Below are 17,122 nucleotides of genomic sequence, written 5' to 3'. Positions count from 1 at the left end.
GTTCCTCCACTTACGCTGAAGCTGCGCAGCAGTGAGGGGGAAGCCAAGAGCATCAGGCGGGGGTGGAGGCTGGGGGTTTGAGGTGTTCGCGAAAGCGAAATCGGCTGAGCTACATCCAGCTATTCCTCCCCTAGTTAAGACATCAGCTACTTTCTTCATGAACTTTGCTGAAGTCTTTGCCTGCTTCTTCACAGTCTTGCTGAGCGCCTTGCACTTATCCTTCAGCTTTTCTATCGTTCTGTCCTGAGCTTTGTTCCACCTCTGGAGACGACCAATGTGGTCATGAGCATCACGGAGAGCTCCAGGGGGAAGGACTCCGTCATGGGGCTTGAAGTAGTAGCGCGGAGGTCCATAGATATGCTCAGATGTGTCTGCAACAGGCGAATCAGGTTGCGTAGGGACACTCCTTTTCCTTGATGGAGCTGCTTGAATTGGATCGAGAGGCCCGTGTTCTCCGAGAAAGTACTCCTGGGGAATGTTGAAGCTGACAGCTCCAGGTATCTCTAAACTCGTCAGGTTCCGGTTTGGAAGAACCACCTCGACTGGCTTGCCCTGCAAGTAGTAGTGGTAGACGTAGTCCTTCCCATACATCCCACTGAAATAGGTGGCAATCCTCAAGTAGGTGCCATCAATGAACCTAGGCCCCGCTGCGTCCTTTCCCAAGGGAACATTCAGAAATTGGAGCAGTGGTGTGATCATTCCGCCTATCCCCATCTTTGGGCGTGAATCAGTGGTGTACCACGCCCAGTCTCTGTAGTGCTCGAGACGGCCCACAAAGAAACTGACCATCCCAAAGGTAGCATAGATGTCAGTGCTGGGAAGGGGTAACACTCCAGGTTGAGCGTAGGGACGGATAGCCGGACAGAGCAGTCGCATGTCTTCCTCAGTAACCGTACCAGCTTGCTTCCGTGGGTAAAAAGCATGGACTAGCAATCTGTGGAGGTAGCGTACAGACGGGTGTCGGATGTGTGAGTTCTTGTCCGCCCCGGTAGAGTGCTTGTTTCCAGTGATCAACTTCCAGAGCTCTGTGGGGAGGTTCTCACACTTGGGAAGTGAGTGGTCTTCTAGGTCTTGGAACCCCATGACCCTCCCAATGTCCTTGAAGTTCATGTTGTATTCTCTTCCATTGACCTTGAACCTGATTTTTCCCCATCCTTGTCTCACATGCGCCGTGTCGTGGTAAGTGACCACAAGAGAGGATAGGAACTGACAAGTGACATCCTTGTAGAAAGGATAAGCCATGGTGAGGAGTTTTGGCATCTTCAAATGTCCCAGCATCGCCTCAATATCAGACTCTAGACCCAACTCCTTCAGCAAATCGAGGTCGGCAAACCTGGTTGGAGCCCAAGTGACTCCATTCTTCAAATGATCATATAGCTCCTCCACAGATGGAGTTTTCGCTCTGTCTCGATCAACAGCAACCCCTTTGCCCTTTGACATCTTGGCTTTCTTCGTAGGTGCCGGCTCATCTTCACTCTCAGTTTCACCTTCCTCATGGGTGGGAACTGGTACACTTTTCCCTGCCCTCTTCTCGTGTTCTTTCGATTTCCTTGCAGCCAACGTCTGCTGTCGCACAGTCCTCTGCGTCCCTGAGCCAGTTGGCTCGCTGGTTAAAGCTTTTCCTCTTAGGGCAAACTCTTGACTTTCGGCTTCTTGCCTCTCAGCTTCCAACCTTCCCTTTGTCTTCTTAACCATTTTCACCTGAAAAATTACAAACTTGGAAATGGATAAGTAGATGGAAGTAAAGAAAAGCAAGACTTTGCAAGTGAAAATTTTGCAAAAGTGAACTTAACAGGTGAATTTTTCAGTTTAAACTCAAGTTCAACACAATGCAACAATGTAACATCTTAACGCATCTAGTCCACCCACAAACACACCCAATTAAGATCAAATTCGAAAACCCCCAAATCCATGAACCCTAATTTTGCCAAAGTGCAATTTAAACTCAATTTCACCATTAATTCAACAACCCAACTTGATAGATAAACTTTCCCTAGTCTATTTCACCACACTCTAGCAAGAAAAGGACCAAATTTCGACTTTCAAATTCTAGGGTTCATGGACCTACGAATTTGAATTTTAAAACTCAATACCTTGCTCTGGATGAAAGGAAATGGTGAATGGGTAGTGAAGAATAGACTACAGGGGCGAAAGCTTGGATTTAGAAACAAGAACTAGTTGATTTGGGTGAGAATTGAGAAGGTTTTGGGAATTTTGGTGTGGGTGAGTTTGAGAGAGTTTGTGAGTTTGTGAGAGGAGGGGAGAGTGATAGAGATGGAGTCGCAGGGGTTGGGGTAGGTTTAGGGTCGTCCGGTTCGGTCTAGGGTGGTTAGGGTCGGTTTACTTGAATTAAACCGGGGTTTAGAGTTAGGAAACTTACCTGGACCGGTTCGGGAGCGACGTGAGGGTGTCGCTGGGAGAGGTCGCTCCCGAGTCGTTTCCTCGCGTCGTGTTTCGACTAAAACGCGAGCGACCTTGGAGTGTCGCTCTAGAAACCTCGCTCTGAGCTGGAGCGACTTCAAGGTGTCGCTCTAGGACGTCGCTCCGGGTCAGTTTTTTTTTGAGCTCCGTTTCGTCGAAACCGCGAGCGACTCCGAGGTGTCGCTCCCATAACGTCGCTCCCATCTGGAGCGACCTTTCGACCTCGCTCCGAGACCTCGCTCTGAGGCGATTTTTCTTGATCCGGCGACGAAAACGCGAGCGACCTTGGAGTGTCGCTCTCGAAACCTCGCTCCCAGCTGGAGCGACCTTGAGGTGTCGCTGTGAGACCTCGCTCCCACGCACGACTCCTGCTCAAAACTGAACCGATCAAGCACCTGCACACAACTTCTCTTTTTTTTTTTTTTTTTTTTTTATGCAATAAGATGAAAAATGAAAATACCAATGCAATATATACAAGGATACGCATGGGACTTCCTCCCAAGTGAGCTTGTTTTAAGTCCCGAGCTTGACTTTGCCTCCTTTTAGATTAGGCCGGGGTAGGATCAGACAGTGGAGTTGAAACTCCATCTTCCTCTGGTGCAGTAGCCATGTAGAGCTTAACCCTTTGTCCATTGACTGTGAAGTCTCTTCCATCAGTGCTCCACAAAACTATTGCTCCATATGGCCTAACCTCCTTGACTTTGAAAGGACCGGACCACCTTGACTTAAGCTTTCCTGGAAACAACTTCAGCCTAGAGTTGTAGAGAAGAACTTGATCTCCTTCTTTAAACTCTCTCTTCAGGATATTCTTGTCATGGAAAGCCTTAGTCTTCTCCTTGTAGATTCTTGAGTTCTCAAAAGCATCCATTCTTATCTCATCAAGCTCGTGTAGCTGAAAGAGCCTTTTCTCCTTGGCACTCTTGATGTCAAAGTTCAGCAACTTTATTGCCCATAGTGCCTTGTACTCAAGCTCCACTGGCAGATGGCAAGCTTTCCCATACACTAGGTTGAAAGGTGTGGTGCCCAGTGGTGTCTTGTACGCTGTCCTATAAGCCCAAAGTGCATCGTCAAGCTTATTGGACCAATCCTTCCTTGTAATCCCCACAATCTTCTCCAGAATAGATTTGATCTCCCTGTTAGAAATCTCAACTTGGCCACTTGTTTGGGGATGATAAGGAGTTGCCACCTTGTGCTTCACACCGTTCTTCTTGAGAAGTCCCTCAAGCAGTTTGTTAATGAAGTGGGAACCTCCATCACTGATTACAACTCTTGGAACTCCAAACCTTGGGAAGATGATGCTCTTGAACATCTTGATTACAACTCTAGCATCATTGGTGGGGCTTGCAATGGCTTCCACCCATTTGGAGACATAATCAACAGCCACAAGGATATATTTGTTGCCAAAAGATGATGGAAATGGTCCCATGAAGTCAATACCCCAGACATCAAACACTTCAACTTCAAGGATTGGATTTTGAGGCATCTCATTCCTCTTGGTGATGTTTCCTCTTCTTTGGCAAGAATCACACTTCGAAACAAAGTCTTGTGTATCCTTGAACATATGTGGCCACCAGAATCCAGCTTGTAATACTTTTGCAACTGTTTTGAAGGTGGCAAAGTGACCTCCATAGGATGATCCATGACACTGTGCAAGGATCCCATCAATCTCCTCATTTGCAACCACTCTCCTATAAAGCTGATCCTTGCAGAGAATGTAGAGGTAGGGCTCATCCCAGTAGTATCTTTTCACATCCTTATAGAACTTCTTCTTGGCATAGCCCACAAGATTCAGAGGTTCTTTTCCTGTGGCTAGGTAGTTCACTAAATCGGCATACCAAGGTTCTTTCTCCTCTGTTGCTTGGACTTCTTCCAGCTTCCTACCAGTCTCACAGACTGCTATCACTGCTTCGATAGCCATGATCTGCTCCTCAGGAAGTCCTTCGTCAATAGGGATACCAGACTCTACCCTCAACCTGGACAAATGATCAGCTACTCCATTCTCAACTCCGGGTTTGTCTTTGATTTCCATATCAAACTCTTGGAGCAAAAGGATCCACCTCAAAAGCCTGGGTTTTGCATCCTTCTTGGCCAAAAGGTGTCTCAAGGCAGCATGATCGGTGTAGACAATGACTTTAGACCCAACCAAGTAGCTCCTGAACTTCTCAAAGGCAAAAACAATTGCCAGCATCTCTTTCTCTGTTGTGGCATACCTCATCTGAGCATCATTGAGGGTTTGGCTGGCATAGTAGATCACATGGGTTTTGCCATCTTTCTTCTGCCCCAAAACAGCTCCCACAGCATAGTCACTGGCGTCACACATGATCTCAAAAGGAAAATCCCAATCAGGTGGCTGGACAATTGGGGCACTAACGAGTTCACCTTTTAGCTTCTTGAAAGCTTGTAGGCATTCCACATCAAAACTGAAGGTAGCTTCCTTGCACAGCAGCCTGGTCAAAGGTCTAGTTATCAAGGAGAAATCCTTGATGAACCTCCTGTAGAATCCAGCATGGCCAAGAAAACTCCGGATGTCTTTCACTGTCTTTGGTGGAGGCAGACCAACCATAACATCGATTTTGGCTTTATCCACCTCAATCCCCTTCTCTGAAATCTTGTGTCCTAGCACAATCCCTTCCTTGACCATGAAGTGACACTTCTCCCAATTCAGCACAAGGTTGGTGTCTTCACATCTCTGTAGGACCCTGCACAAATTTGACAAACAAGCAGAAAACGAAGATCCATAGACAGAGAAATCATCCATAAATACCTCCACAACATCCTCAATCAGATCAGAGAAAATTGACATCATGCACCTTTGAAAGGTGGCTGGAGCATTACATAGACCAAATGGCATCCTTCGATATGCAAAGGTACCATATGGACATGTGAATGTCGTTTTCTCTTGATCATTGGGATGTATGGGGATTTGGAAAAATCCTGAATACCCATCAAGGAAACAATAGAATGGGTGATTTGCAAGTCTCTCAAGCATCTGATCAATAAATGGTAATGGAAAATGATCCTTTCTAGATGCAGAGTTTAGTTTTCGGTAATCAATGCACATTCTATGACATGTGATGGTTCTTGTTGGTATCAATTCATCCTTGTCATTCTTAATCACAGTGATACCACCTTTCTTTGGTACAACATGCACAGGTGATACCCATTTAGAATCTGAGATAGGGTAAATAACACCAGCATCTAGGAGTTTAAGAATCTCTTTCTTTACAACATCCTTCAGGTTAGGATTTAACCTTCTTTGATGCTCGATAGAAGTCATTGATTCATCCTCAAGATGTATCCTATGCATGCACAGAGAGGGTGATATCCCCTTGATGTCATCTAGTGAGTAACCTATTGCCTTTCTAAATCTTTTAAGTGTTCTCAAAAGTTCAGATAGCTCACTTTCAGTAAGTTCACTACTCACAATGACAGGGTAAGTTTCATTAGGACCAAGAAATGCATACCTTACACCATGGGGAAGAGGTTTAAGCTCCACTTTAGGTGCCTTAAGTTCACTCCAGTCATCTTGCTGGTTGTCCTCTTGTTGAGTGACTGAGACTTCTTGGTGAACCATCTGGGGAAGCTCCTCGTACTGATCCTCACTGAAAAACCCCTGGTGTGAATCCAGCATCATCCCATAGGCAGTACTCTCCAGGTTCTCAACCACCTCAGCCTCTTTCTCTACAGTCAAAGCATGCTGTAGAGGGTCCTCTAGTGACAACTCTTCAAGGATTTCATCAGCAAGGGCGTCCATCTCTTCAATGTAGAACACCTGCCCTTGAACTGTTGGCCTCCTCATTACCTCCTTGATGTCGAAATGGAGAACGTGCCCTTTACCCAGATGGAGATCAATCTTGCCTTCTTTCACATTAACAATGGCTCCAGCTGTGGCTAAGAAAGGCCTTCCAAGGATTAAAGGGTCTTGAGCTTCTTCACCCATTTCAAGCACTACAAAGTCTGTAGGGATCTCATAATTTCCAACCATCACTGGGAGGTCCTCTAAGATACCCACAGGGTACTTAACTGAACGATCAGCCAATACCAGAGAAAGTCTACACTTCTTGTACTGAGTGAAACCGAGCTTCTTAGCAACAGATAGGGGCATCAAGCTGACACTAGCTCCCAAATCGCAGAGACACCTATCGAATACCATAGGCCCAAGAGCACAAGGTAATGTGAAGCATCCTGGATCTTCTAGCTTCTTTGGTATGACCAGCCTCTGAATGATAGCACTGCACTCATGAGTGAGAATCACCATGCCCTCCATCTCTTTCTTCTTTGCAGCTACAGCATCTTTTAGGAACTTACTGTACTGAGGAATCAGCATGAAAGCATCAATAATGGGCATTGTGACCTGGACTTCACTCATTTGCTTGTCAAACAGAGCTTTGTACTTCTCTAGCAACTGCCTCTTGAATCGACCTGGGAATGGAAGCTTAGGTTCATAGGCAGGAGGAACAAAAGAACTTTCACTTGCAGGAGTGACAACTTCACCATCTTTAACTGTTTTCTTCTCTTCTCCAACCTTTCCTTTTCCTTTGGCTTCCACTATCTTTTCCAAGATCTCGTCATTGGTCTTCTCATCAACAATCACCACTTCATCATCTATGGTGATGGCAACCCCCTCACTTTGTTTCTCAGCATCCTTGGTGAGAGCTCTCTGAGGTAACTCCTTACCACTCCTGAGAGTGATAGCTTTCATGGTTTCCTTGGGGTTTTGCTCAGACTTTCCAGGTAGAGAACCTTGTTGGCGATTTTGTTGAGTGTTCATGGCAGCAAACTGGTTCTCCAAAGCTCTGAACTTGTTGTTGAGCTCATTGTAGCTCCCATCAATCTTTGAGTGAAGATTCTTCAACTCATAGCCAACATGCTTCTCACTTCTTGTTTGAGATTCCAGGATTTGTTTCAGTAGAGCATCAGTGCTGCTGACTTGAGGGGTGGAGGTAGAGGGATTAGATTGTTGTTGGGAAGAATTGTTGCCTTTGTTGTTGAAACCAGGAGGAGGGTTTTGCTGTGGTTGATAGCTGCCTTGCTGATTGTTTCGAGGCTGGTAACCACTCTGATGGTTGTTGGAATAGGATTTCTGTTGGTAGTTGTTGTACTGAAAGTTGGGCTCTTTCTTGTACCAGCTACCATTGTTGTTGATGAAACACAACTCTTCCTGACCTTCCAAACCTTCAACTTCATGGACAACAGCTGGTGTCTCTTGGGTTGGGTTGCCAACAAAGTGCAGCTGCTCTTGGGTAGCTTTATCAGCAAGGAGGATGTCTATCTTATCTTGTAGAGCTTTCAACTCCTTCCTCGTTTGCTTATCATCAGATCTACTGCCTCTGTCGTGGTCTCCACTGTAGACTGCATCACTCTTAACCATGTTGTCAACCAGCTCCTCTGCATCCTCCTCAGTTCTCCCCAAGAAGAATCCATTACTAGCTGTATCCAGTCTGGCCCTGTACTTAGGAAGAGCACCACGGTAGAATGTGCTCAGCAAGCTCTCTTTAGAGAAACCATGGTGTGGGCATTGAGCTTGGTACCCCTTGAATCTTTCCCAGGCTTCACTGAAACCTTCCAAGCCCTTCTGTTGAAAGCTGGAGATCTCGTTTCTCAGCTTAGCAGTTCTTGAAGTAGAGAAGAACTTCTCCAAGAATGCTTTCTTGCAGTCATCCCAAGTGGTGATGGAGTCGCTTGGTAGAGACTTCTCCCACTGACGTGCTTTATCCCCTAAAGAGAAAGGGAATAGCTTGAGCTTTAAGGCATCTTCGGAGACACCATTGGTTTTTGACAACCCACAGTAGCTGTCGAACCTGTCCAAGTGATCAAATGGATCCTCTAGAGCCAAGCCATGATACTTGTTGTTCTCGATCACGTTGAGGAGTCCTGACTTGATCTCAAAGTTGTTGGCTGCCACAGCGGGTGCTCGGATTCCCAATCGATAACCATGAATGTTTGGACGGTCGTAAGTGCCAATGGGCCGAGCTGCTCGCTGTTGGTTAGGTGGACCATTGTTGTTAGCGCCATTGACGCCTGCATCTTCTTGATGAACGTCTCCCATGTCAGTGTTCAGTCTCTGCAATTGAGCCTGATGTTCTTCTTCTCTTCTCTTTCTAGCACACTCTCTCTCTAAAGCTCTGATGTCTGCTGCTCTTGGAACTAGGTTTGATGGACCCCTGCTCCGCAAGTTCATACACCTGTAGATTAAAGGGAGGTGAAGAAGAGTCAGTAACAAAAGAAAATAAAAATGACTTAGTCTCAAGCAATTGACTAAATCTCAATGTTTAAATCTACTCAGAAATTGGCAACGGCGCCAATTTGATGTTAGGAGTTTTCAAGGCTCCTAAGACAAATGCTGTAGTATAAATGATTGTCGAACCAGTTCTGAGGGATATCAAAGCACTGAGAATGCAAGTACTCACTTAATCTAAGTGCAACCAATGATTTAGATGGGTTTTAAGCTATGACTAAAACTAGAAAGCAATAACAGAATGATACTTCTTGACTAAGGGAAAAGAGAACTCATGGGCATAGGGATTAGACCTTGGGTGATCAAGTATCGAACTAAGGATGGCAAATGATCAATCAAACTATCAACCTTAAGCCTAGACACAATTCTAAGCAAGCTCTATGTCTAGATGAATGCTCATTTGCTAACATATCTCAAACATCAAATGTCTTTGGTTGAATAATATGAAAGCAATCATAACTAGCAAGTCCAATGGCTATCTTAGCACCTCTAACAACAAATGTCTTTGGCAAAGTATGCTAAAAGCTAAGAAGAGTTGTCTCGGGCATTTCCTCGAACACCTTTCGGGGGGGAAATGCCTAAGGTTCAACTACTCAGTGGCCAACTCAGAAGATGCTTTATGCTCACTCTACTAGCAAGGAAATATGAATGATCTACACTAAAACATCCTAGTTCTAACCTAATCACCCTCAATCTCCCTAACCCATGAATTCAAAAGGTGATTACTCACTAATCTCCATGATTCCTCTTAAACCCATGTTGGATTTCAGATTAATCATGTAGAGAAACACAGGAAATAGATAAGAACACAGAATTCTCAATAATAAACTGATCAATTGATTCAAAGAGATGACTTTCCAAAGGTTTTTTGGTGGTTTTTCTAAGAACAAAGATGATCCCCCTCTTGGTGGCTCCTAGAGTATTAAAACATAGGTTTAGAAAATAAAAACGTGCATAATGAAATGACCAAAAGGCCCTTGAGAAATCACAAGTTCGAGTAGAAATAAAACGCGCAGCGACCTCAGCCCGTCGCTCCGACAAGTCGCTCTAGGCTTCGGGAGCGACCTCGCTGTGTCGCTGCGAGAGGTCGCTCCGGGTTCCTTCTCGCGTCTCTGGGTGATGAAACCGCGAGCGACTTCTCCCTGTCGCTCCCATAACGTCGCTCTCAGCTGGAGCGACCTCGCTGTGTCGCTCCGAGAGGTCGCTCCGGGCTCGTTCTCGCGTCTCCGAGTGATGAAACCGCGAGCGACTTCTCCCTGTCGCTCTGGTTAGGTCGCTCCAGTAGGGTGATCAGAGCGACTTGGTGGTGTCGCTCCAGACTGGTCGCTCCCATGCCTTGCTCGCCCAATGACCACTCTAAACACTCATTTTTGAGCTCCAAATGCCTCCAAGTGCCTCCAAGAACTCCATGTGGTACTCCAATACCTGATAAGGACTCATGTATGCAAAATGCAACCTAAACATGGCTAAATCCTAATCTATATGATCAAAATGCACATGGATAAATGGATAAAACAATAGAAATATGCAAGATATCAGTTTTCTGCCACATTTTTCAGAAATTACATACATGTATTTCTTACCATCCTCAGTTGCAGACTGGGTATCATATCCGTGAAGATATATGTCTTTAAAACTCAACAAATTCCTTTTAGAACTCGGAGAATATAAAGCATTATTTATGGAAAATTTTGTTCCATTTGGCAAAGTAAAGTTTGCTTTACCAGTTCCTTCAATCACGTCTGCAGGACCTGATATTGTATTGACGACAATTCTTGTCGGTTTTATATCAGAGAAATATCTCTTTTGTCTCAGAATAGTGTGCGTTGTTCCACTATCTGGTATGCATATTTCACGAATCCGTTTCTTGGATTTTGCTCCATTAGTATTTTGATCCATTTCTGAAATTATCATAAACATTAAATAAAAGTGAAACGTGAAATTTATTCATTGATTATATAAAGAAAACACACAATAATTATACATATATTGTTGTTAAAATAACATTATTCTTTAAAAACATAATTATTATACATTACAAATGAGGACTATTCAGCAGTCTTATTAGAAACATTTCCGTACTCTTCAAGAGTATTCTAGTCCAGCTCATTTGCGAAATCAGAGGATTCAAGGTATGAGGTCCCTTCAACGTTTTCCGTGAGGTTCACCTCTTTAGCCTTTCCTTTTATGGATTCTTGATATAACTCGCACAAATGTGGGGGAGTACGACAGGTACGGGACCAATGTCCTTTACATCCACATCTGTAACATACAGTCTCACTTTTCTTTGTGGTATCCTCTTCGGTTTCTTTGCCTTTATGAGGTTGTTCAGATCTAACCCATTTGTTAGATCTAATACTTTTAGGATAGTAAGGCTTTCCACGTTTGTTGTTGAAACGCCGACCACGACCTCGGTTGGTATGGTTTCTCTTTCCCGAATATTCTACCGCCGTAGCATTCACTTCGGGAAATGCCTTGGCTCCCGTAGGTCGGGAATTATGGTTTTTGATTAGTAACTCATCGTTCTTTTCAGCCAACATGAGTGTTACCATCAATTCAGAAAATTTGGTGTACCCACATTTTCTGTAAATTTGGGATAAGACGTTGTGTTCTTTGTGGAAAGTATTGTATGTCTTGTCAAGCATTTCTGCTTCGGTGACAGGGTTACCACAATATTTTAATTGTGCAACTATCCTCAAGATAGTGGAATTGTAATCTCTAACCCTTTGGAAATCCTGAAACCTCAGGGTTTTCCACTCTTCAAGAGCGTGAGGGAGATTGATTTCCTTCTGATTATCGAATCTGTCTTTCAAGGCCTGCCATAGTACGGCTGGGTCCTCAACGTCTCCATAGTCGTGAGTTAGATTCTCATCTAAATGCTTCTTCAGGAAGATTATCGCTTCGGCTATATGCTCGGGTGGCGATTTGTTACCGACTTTTATCGCTTCGGTTATCTTTTTTATTACAAGATAAGGTTTCACATTTGTGACTCATCTGACATAATTTTCGCCGGTTATTTTCAGAGCCGGGAACTGGAGTTTCTCGACGTTTGCCATTTGTATTTCTAAAACACAAAATAATAATTTTATTAGAACTTCATAATTTAAAAACCGTTTACATTAACCATACAAGCAATTACAAGGAGAAGCGATGTAAATAAAAGTAAACCGATATTCATCTTAAATTCACCCGGAGTAGATTCTCCAACGAATAAACCATAAATAGAAACACAAATAAAAATGGCACATAAAAACAAAAGTGCGCGAATCATCTTTCTTGAAATGAAAAATCGGAGGAGAGCGATTTGAAATTTTTGAGAGATGATGAAATGTTTTGGATGATGAAATGGAGTGAAAATGAGTTGTATTTATAGATGAAAATTACTGTTCATGACCGTTGGAGAAAGGAGAAATTTTTGAAAATCTTTCTTTGTGACCGTTGGGTTAAATCGAGTGCACTAAAAATTAGTCTGAAAATATCGTATTAAACGGTCAATCAAATCTATAAAATTTCATAAAAGTGAAAAATTATGACAATGAAATATTTATGTAATATGACAACAAATCATGCGACGGCTCAGCCGATCAATGCAGAATAATAAATAAATTATACGGCGGTTCGGCCGACCAATTAATAATAAACAGAATATAAGGCGGCTCAGCCGACCAATAAATAATAAACAGGATATAAGGCGGCTCGGCCGACCAATAAATAAATTAAATTACTAGTAAATAATATAGGCGGTATTCCGGCCATTATAACATGATATAAGTAATAGTAGAGGCGGTATACCGACCATTATAACAGGGTATAAATGATACAAATAAATTTTACCGAATCGCAGAGTGATCGTGCTGATAACGTGTTATGAAATAACTTATAATTTATAGTATCGAGAAATTTAAATAAGAGTAGAATTTAATACCCGTAGGAAGCAAATAACACTAATATAAGGGAGAGAGTTTATTATAATGAAGAAGAAGAAGATGTAATGGTGTACAAAAGAGTGAGATGAGTGATGGTATTTATAGTGAGCAACAATATATAAAATATCAAAGATGGTGTTTGATTTGGTAAATGAGTGGGTGATCATAGTGCTTGATGAGTAGATGATCATAGTGCTTGAGTTGGTAAAGGAGTGGAGGATCATTTCAAAGTTTATCTTATAACAAAAAATATTTTGTTTACAACAAACGACTGCTCTATTACTCAAACTAGAGTATATCTGAGAATTCAGACCGGAATAGAACAACCAATAAAAAATAAAACTCTTATGAAAAGATTGCGCAGTCCTAGCTAGAGAGTCGACTGTCTTGTTATGTGCCCTTGGAACGTGAAAGATCTTAAATTCTTGGGAGCGTCCTTGTAGTGATGCTAACTCTGATAGTTTTGTCGAAAAACCTGGCCATGCTACCGGATCCTTGATTATCGCAATTACCTCTTTGCAGTCTGTTCCGAAATACTGACGTGTGGTATGTTGAATCATATTCTCCATAGCTCAGATGAGAACATCCAATTCTGAGCGTAAAAGGGACAAGCGTCTCTTCTTATTTTTTAAACCCATTAGTTGTTGATTTCCCATTTCATCTAACCATACCCAATCATATCCACTGTATGGTGATTCCATAGTTTAAGATCCATCTACCAAACAAATATCCCACATGCATAGAGCTTGTGTATTCTGTGTCTGGTGTGGTGGCTGTGCATCATCATTATGATTTAAGTTTGCATCAAACCACTTATTACATTCACTTTGGGCACGTCGGATTAGCTCCGCCGGTTCCGATCAATTCCAATAAGTTTATTGTCCTTCATTTTCTTCAGAATATACATTTGGTTTCTGTAGTAATGATGGACACATACTAGGTTGATCGTGAAATGTTATTCAATAAGATTACGGAGAATTGTATCTTTAAAGTCTAATAAAGAAGAAAGTCGGGCTAAATAATTTATATGATTTACATACTGGTTTTTAGACGTATGCATGAAGTTACCTTCCTTTTATTGAAGATACTTTTTAGTAATTGTAAATGTCAAATGACTAGATTTCAACTAAACATCCTCAATAAGAAAGTCAAGATGTCAAATTATATTGTTTTTAAAGATCAAAAGGCATGAAGTAAAAGGATAATTGGCCGACGAGTGTTCTTAATATAAAAAGGCCAACCATTAAAAAAGGTTAACCTTTTTTGACTTTTGAAGCCATTGGATTAACAACACTTGGATTTGATTGGTGATCAAATTTTTTGTAGTACATTTGGAGGTTTTCTACTGGTTATGGAAAAAAATAGTAGCTATATTACCAAAACTAACATTAAAAAACAGCTTCGACATATTGGTAACATTTGAGTGCCGGTTTCTTACTTTTGGAGGAATTCATGCCAATTTGTTTTGCTTTTGGTGGTGAATTTCCTAAAGAACAAATCACACAAGTTTTGGTATATCTTATATCGTTAGACACTGTAATATTATTTGTACGAATTTTGTATCATCGAGTTATACTAACAGTTATAACTTAGTTTAACGAGCTAATTCTCAAGAAGCTTAGATAACCTTTGTCATCATAGACTAGTTTTAGATGTTTTATTTCCAAGTCGTCATTTTAATAAAGTTCAAAAAAAAGTCGTCATTTTAATTCGTATCATAAACATATCTTTGTGTTTTACGTTACTAGTCAATTCAAAGCCTAGTAGCTAAACGTGAAACGCTTACATGTTTTTTACCTTTGCATGTTTATGATAAGAAATAAGAATGGGAATAAAATTTATATAGGAAGGTAAAACTGTGGGTTCATACAAAAAGTATATTACACGATAACTTTGAAAATAAATGTTTAGCGAACTATTGAATTCAAATATAAATCGATTCGATTCGTAGCTAGATGTTAACTAATTAAAATTTCTGGAACGGAAGAAATCATCAAATTCTGCCAGAAGTAATATTTTGAGAATCGAGGTTTTTTTTACCAGGCGTTACTTTCAGTTTGCTTACTAGTGTAAAGGTCTGAACGGAGCCCGAAAGTTTATTTTATTAGTTTGTTTTGTTAGTGGGAATTGGCTTTCAACACCACAACATAAAGTGACTAAATTTCTGATGTCTGATTTTTTTTGTAAAGGCTTTTACCGTTCAAGCCTCAGCTCGAATTCGTTGTTAACTTTTCGTGAAGATTAATCAAAATATATTTTGCTATTGTAGTGTATGGTTTTTAACTTAAAAGATGCTTAGTCTAATAAGTTGATTTTAATGAAAGTAAGTTGTGTTAAAAGATAAATAAAAGATTTTCTAATAGTTTTCCATGGTCGCTTCCTCGATGTGAGGCATAAAACGTGGCTGCTTATCTAACAAAGAAAATATGTGGCTGCTTATATCTTGAGACCACGGATCAATGATCATATTAAATGTTGTTTATATATTCTGTTTTTAGTTAACTTTTATAACGATACTTTACGTAAGTACTATATCACGTGTATCAAAGCTTTATCAGAGAACATTGCAGAACTGCGTAGTAATAAAATATATCTGGAGTATAACTTGCATCGAACTAAAAAAAAAAAAAAAACTTGCATCGAACTTCCATATGTATAATATGCAACACATATGTTGTTATTTTATAATATTTTCTTAAAAGGTATGTATATGAATATACTAGTGTATAACAGTAAAAATATCAAGATTCTTATTAGATACTCCCTCCGTTTCGAATTAGATGTCGTTTTAGAGCAAAATTTTCGTTTCAAAATTAGTGTCGTTTTATGATTTCAATGCAAAATTTATTGATTTTTTATTGGTTAAAATCTGGTTAGGTGTATTGGTAATGATGTTTTTATCTAGTAAATAGATAAACTTAAATGTTTTATTAATCTGTGTGTCTAAGTCTAGAACGACAAGTAAAATGAAACGGAAGGATTATATTTTTATTCTTGCAGTTCCTTTTTCTTCTTACAATTCTACATTAGTAGTTTAAAACAGTTTCTGAATTTCATATCCGTGGCAGATGCTTCCTAAATAGTATTCTTTCCGTTACATCTTAATTTTCGTTGTAATGTAAAATTTTTGTTTCAAAATAAATATCGTTTATATTCCATTGATTTTATATTCTAATTTATTTTTCTGTTGGTTCAAATGTGGTTACATGTAATAATGTTTTTATTTACAAAATTAAATAGTTTTTTAATCTGTGTGTACAGATTTAAAACGATAACTAAAATAAGACCGAAAGAATATTATACTCCTTCTGTTTCATATTAAGTGTCACTTTAGCTCATTTTTCTTGTTTCATAAAGAGTGTCATTCTACAATACCAATGCAATTTATACAATCTTTTAGCTGAAAATTAATTGCAAAATGCATTGATTTTATAAATAAATCGATTTATCTAAAATACTATTGGTTAGATATATGATATTAATGAAAACATAAATGCATTTTAATGAGTTTTTTAATATGTGTGAAAAGTGTCTAAGTGACGCTACGAAACCGGAGGGAGTAACTAGTAATTTCCTAGCGATTAGTAAATCCCGATTAATAATGGCATTTAAGAGTATAGATGTATCTGTGTGACAGTGCGTGCATGTTAATGTAACCACTTGACGTGTCCCACTTTGATTAATTTGTAAGTTTGTAGCCTAAAGCCCCTCTGCTTTAAGAAAAGCTATATCTAGTATTAATAAAACATTTAATTTGCTCGATTAAGTGTCACTTGGAATGTATGATGGGGCTTCGGGATGAATCATCACACCCCACCATCTTTGGTTGGCTTCAGAAAGATGCTTAGGAGATATCTATTAAAGGAGATTGGGATTTGAATAATCAAATGTCTAATTTTGGTTTTTGTGGAGTCTTCCTGATGTGTGGGTCAAGATTAAACTAATCGCATTTATCAACCAAAAGCTACATTATAGTTTTATTATTCTCTTTTGTGGGATCGACTTTATTTTAAAGTAATAGTTTATTATAAACCCCATTGGTTGAATTTCGCTGCTAATCAAATTATGGTGGGTCATAATGTTGATCTTGGAGATCTTGTAATGATAATATAAACACCATTTATGTCAAAATCGATAGACTAATTGATAAGAAAACCTAAATGGTGCTAGAAAAAACCATCAACATATATACAGCTGGTACTTCTATTTGTCAAATAATAACACTTTTGCCGGGACTATAGATCTTGAATGAAGAGATCAATTGTATTATTCCCAAATTCGTGATTAATTATGAATTTCAAGAGATTAAACATCACTATTATCAGATTGTCAACCGTTTGGTTGATGGTTGCCATCAGTTTCTTGTCTATAAACATCACTTCTTTATCATGGAAAATATGTTTAACCCGTTATGCTGTAAGAAAGAACTTCTTCATACTTATATAGGTTTGATTATAGTGTCTTATAGTGTCGGCTCTGTCTTTATAACAGAAGCTTTAGCGGTTAAAACTGGCCTTTTAGAGGCAGTCAACTTGGG

At 40.4% G+C, this 17,122-nt stretch overlaps 1 protein-coding gene and 1 non-coding gene across 2 annotated transcripts; one reads left to right on the top strand and one right to left on the bottom strand.

The window, feature by feature from the left end:
- Nucleotides 1–230: 230 nt before the first annotated feature.
- Nucleotides 231–7,073, bottom strand: LOC125582220. The gene is made up of 5 exons (XM_048748798.1): nucleotides 3,583–7,073; nucleotides 1,878–1,918; nucleotides 1,282–1,701; nucleotides 892–1,221; nucleotides 231–371 (listed from the first exon to the last, which is right to left on the bottom strand). Exons 1-5 carry the CDS (start codon nucleotides 6,788–6,790, stop codon nucleotides 231–233), a joined length of 4,140 nt encoding a protein of 1,379 aa, XP_048604755.1. The 5' UTR covers nucleotides 6,791–7,073.
- Nucleotides 7,074–7,922: 849 nt separating this feature from the next.
- Nucleotides 7,923–8,029, top strand: LOC125582655. Its single transcript, XR_007320112.1, has one exon. It is a non-coding gene; the product is annotated as a small nucleolar RNA R71 (small nucleolar RNA).
- Nucleotides 8,030–17,122: the final 9,093 nt, after the last annotated feature.

The sequence above is a fragment of the Brassica napus genome, chromosome C2, assembly GCF_020379485.1.
Source record: "Brassica napus cultivar Da-Ae chromosome C2, Da-Ae, whole genome shotgun sequence".
Classification (NCBI taxonomy): Eukaryota; Viridiplantae; Streptophyta; class Magnoliopsida; order Brassicales; family Brassicaceae; genus Brassica; species Brassica napus.
This window is presented reverse-complemented; position numbering and strand designations above follow the sequence as displayed.

Coding starts and splice junctions, on each gene's coding strand:
- LOC125582220 (XM_048748798.1), bottom strand. CDS start 6,790: ATGAGTGAAGTCCAGGTCACAATGCCCATTATTGATGCTTTCATGCTG. Junction 1,919..3,582: donor AACTCCTTATCATCCCCAAA/CAAGTGGCCAAG, acceptor TGGCAAAATTAG/GGTTCATGGATTTGGGGGTT. Junction 372..891: donor CACGGAAGCAAGCTGGTACG/GTTACTGAGGAA, acceptor CGCCTGTTGCAG/ACACATCTGAGCATATCTAT.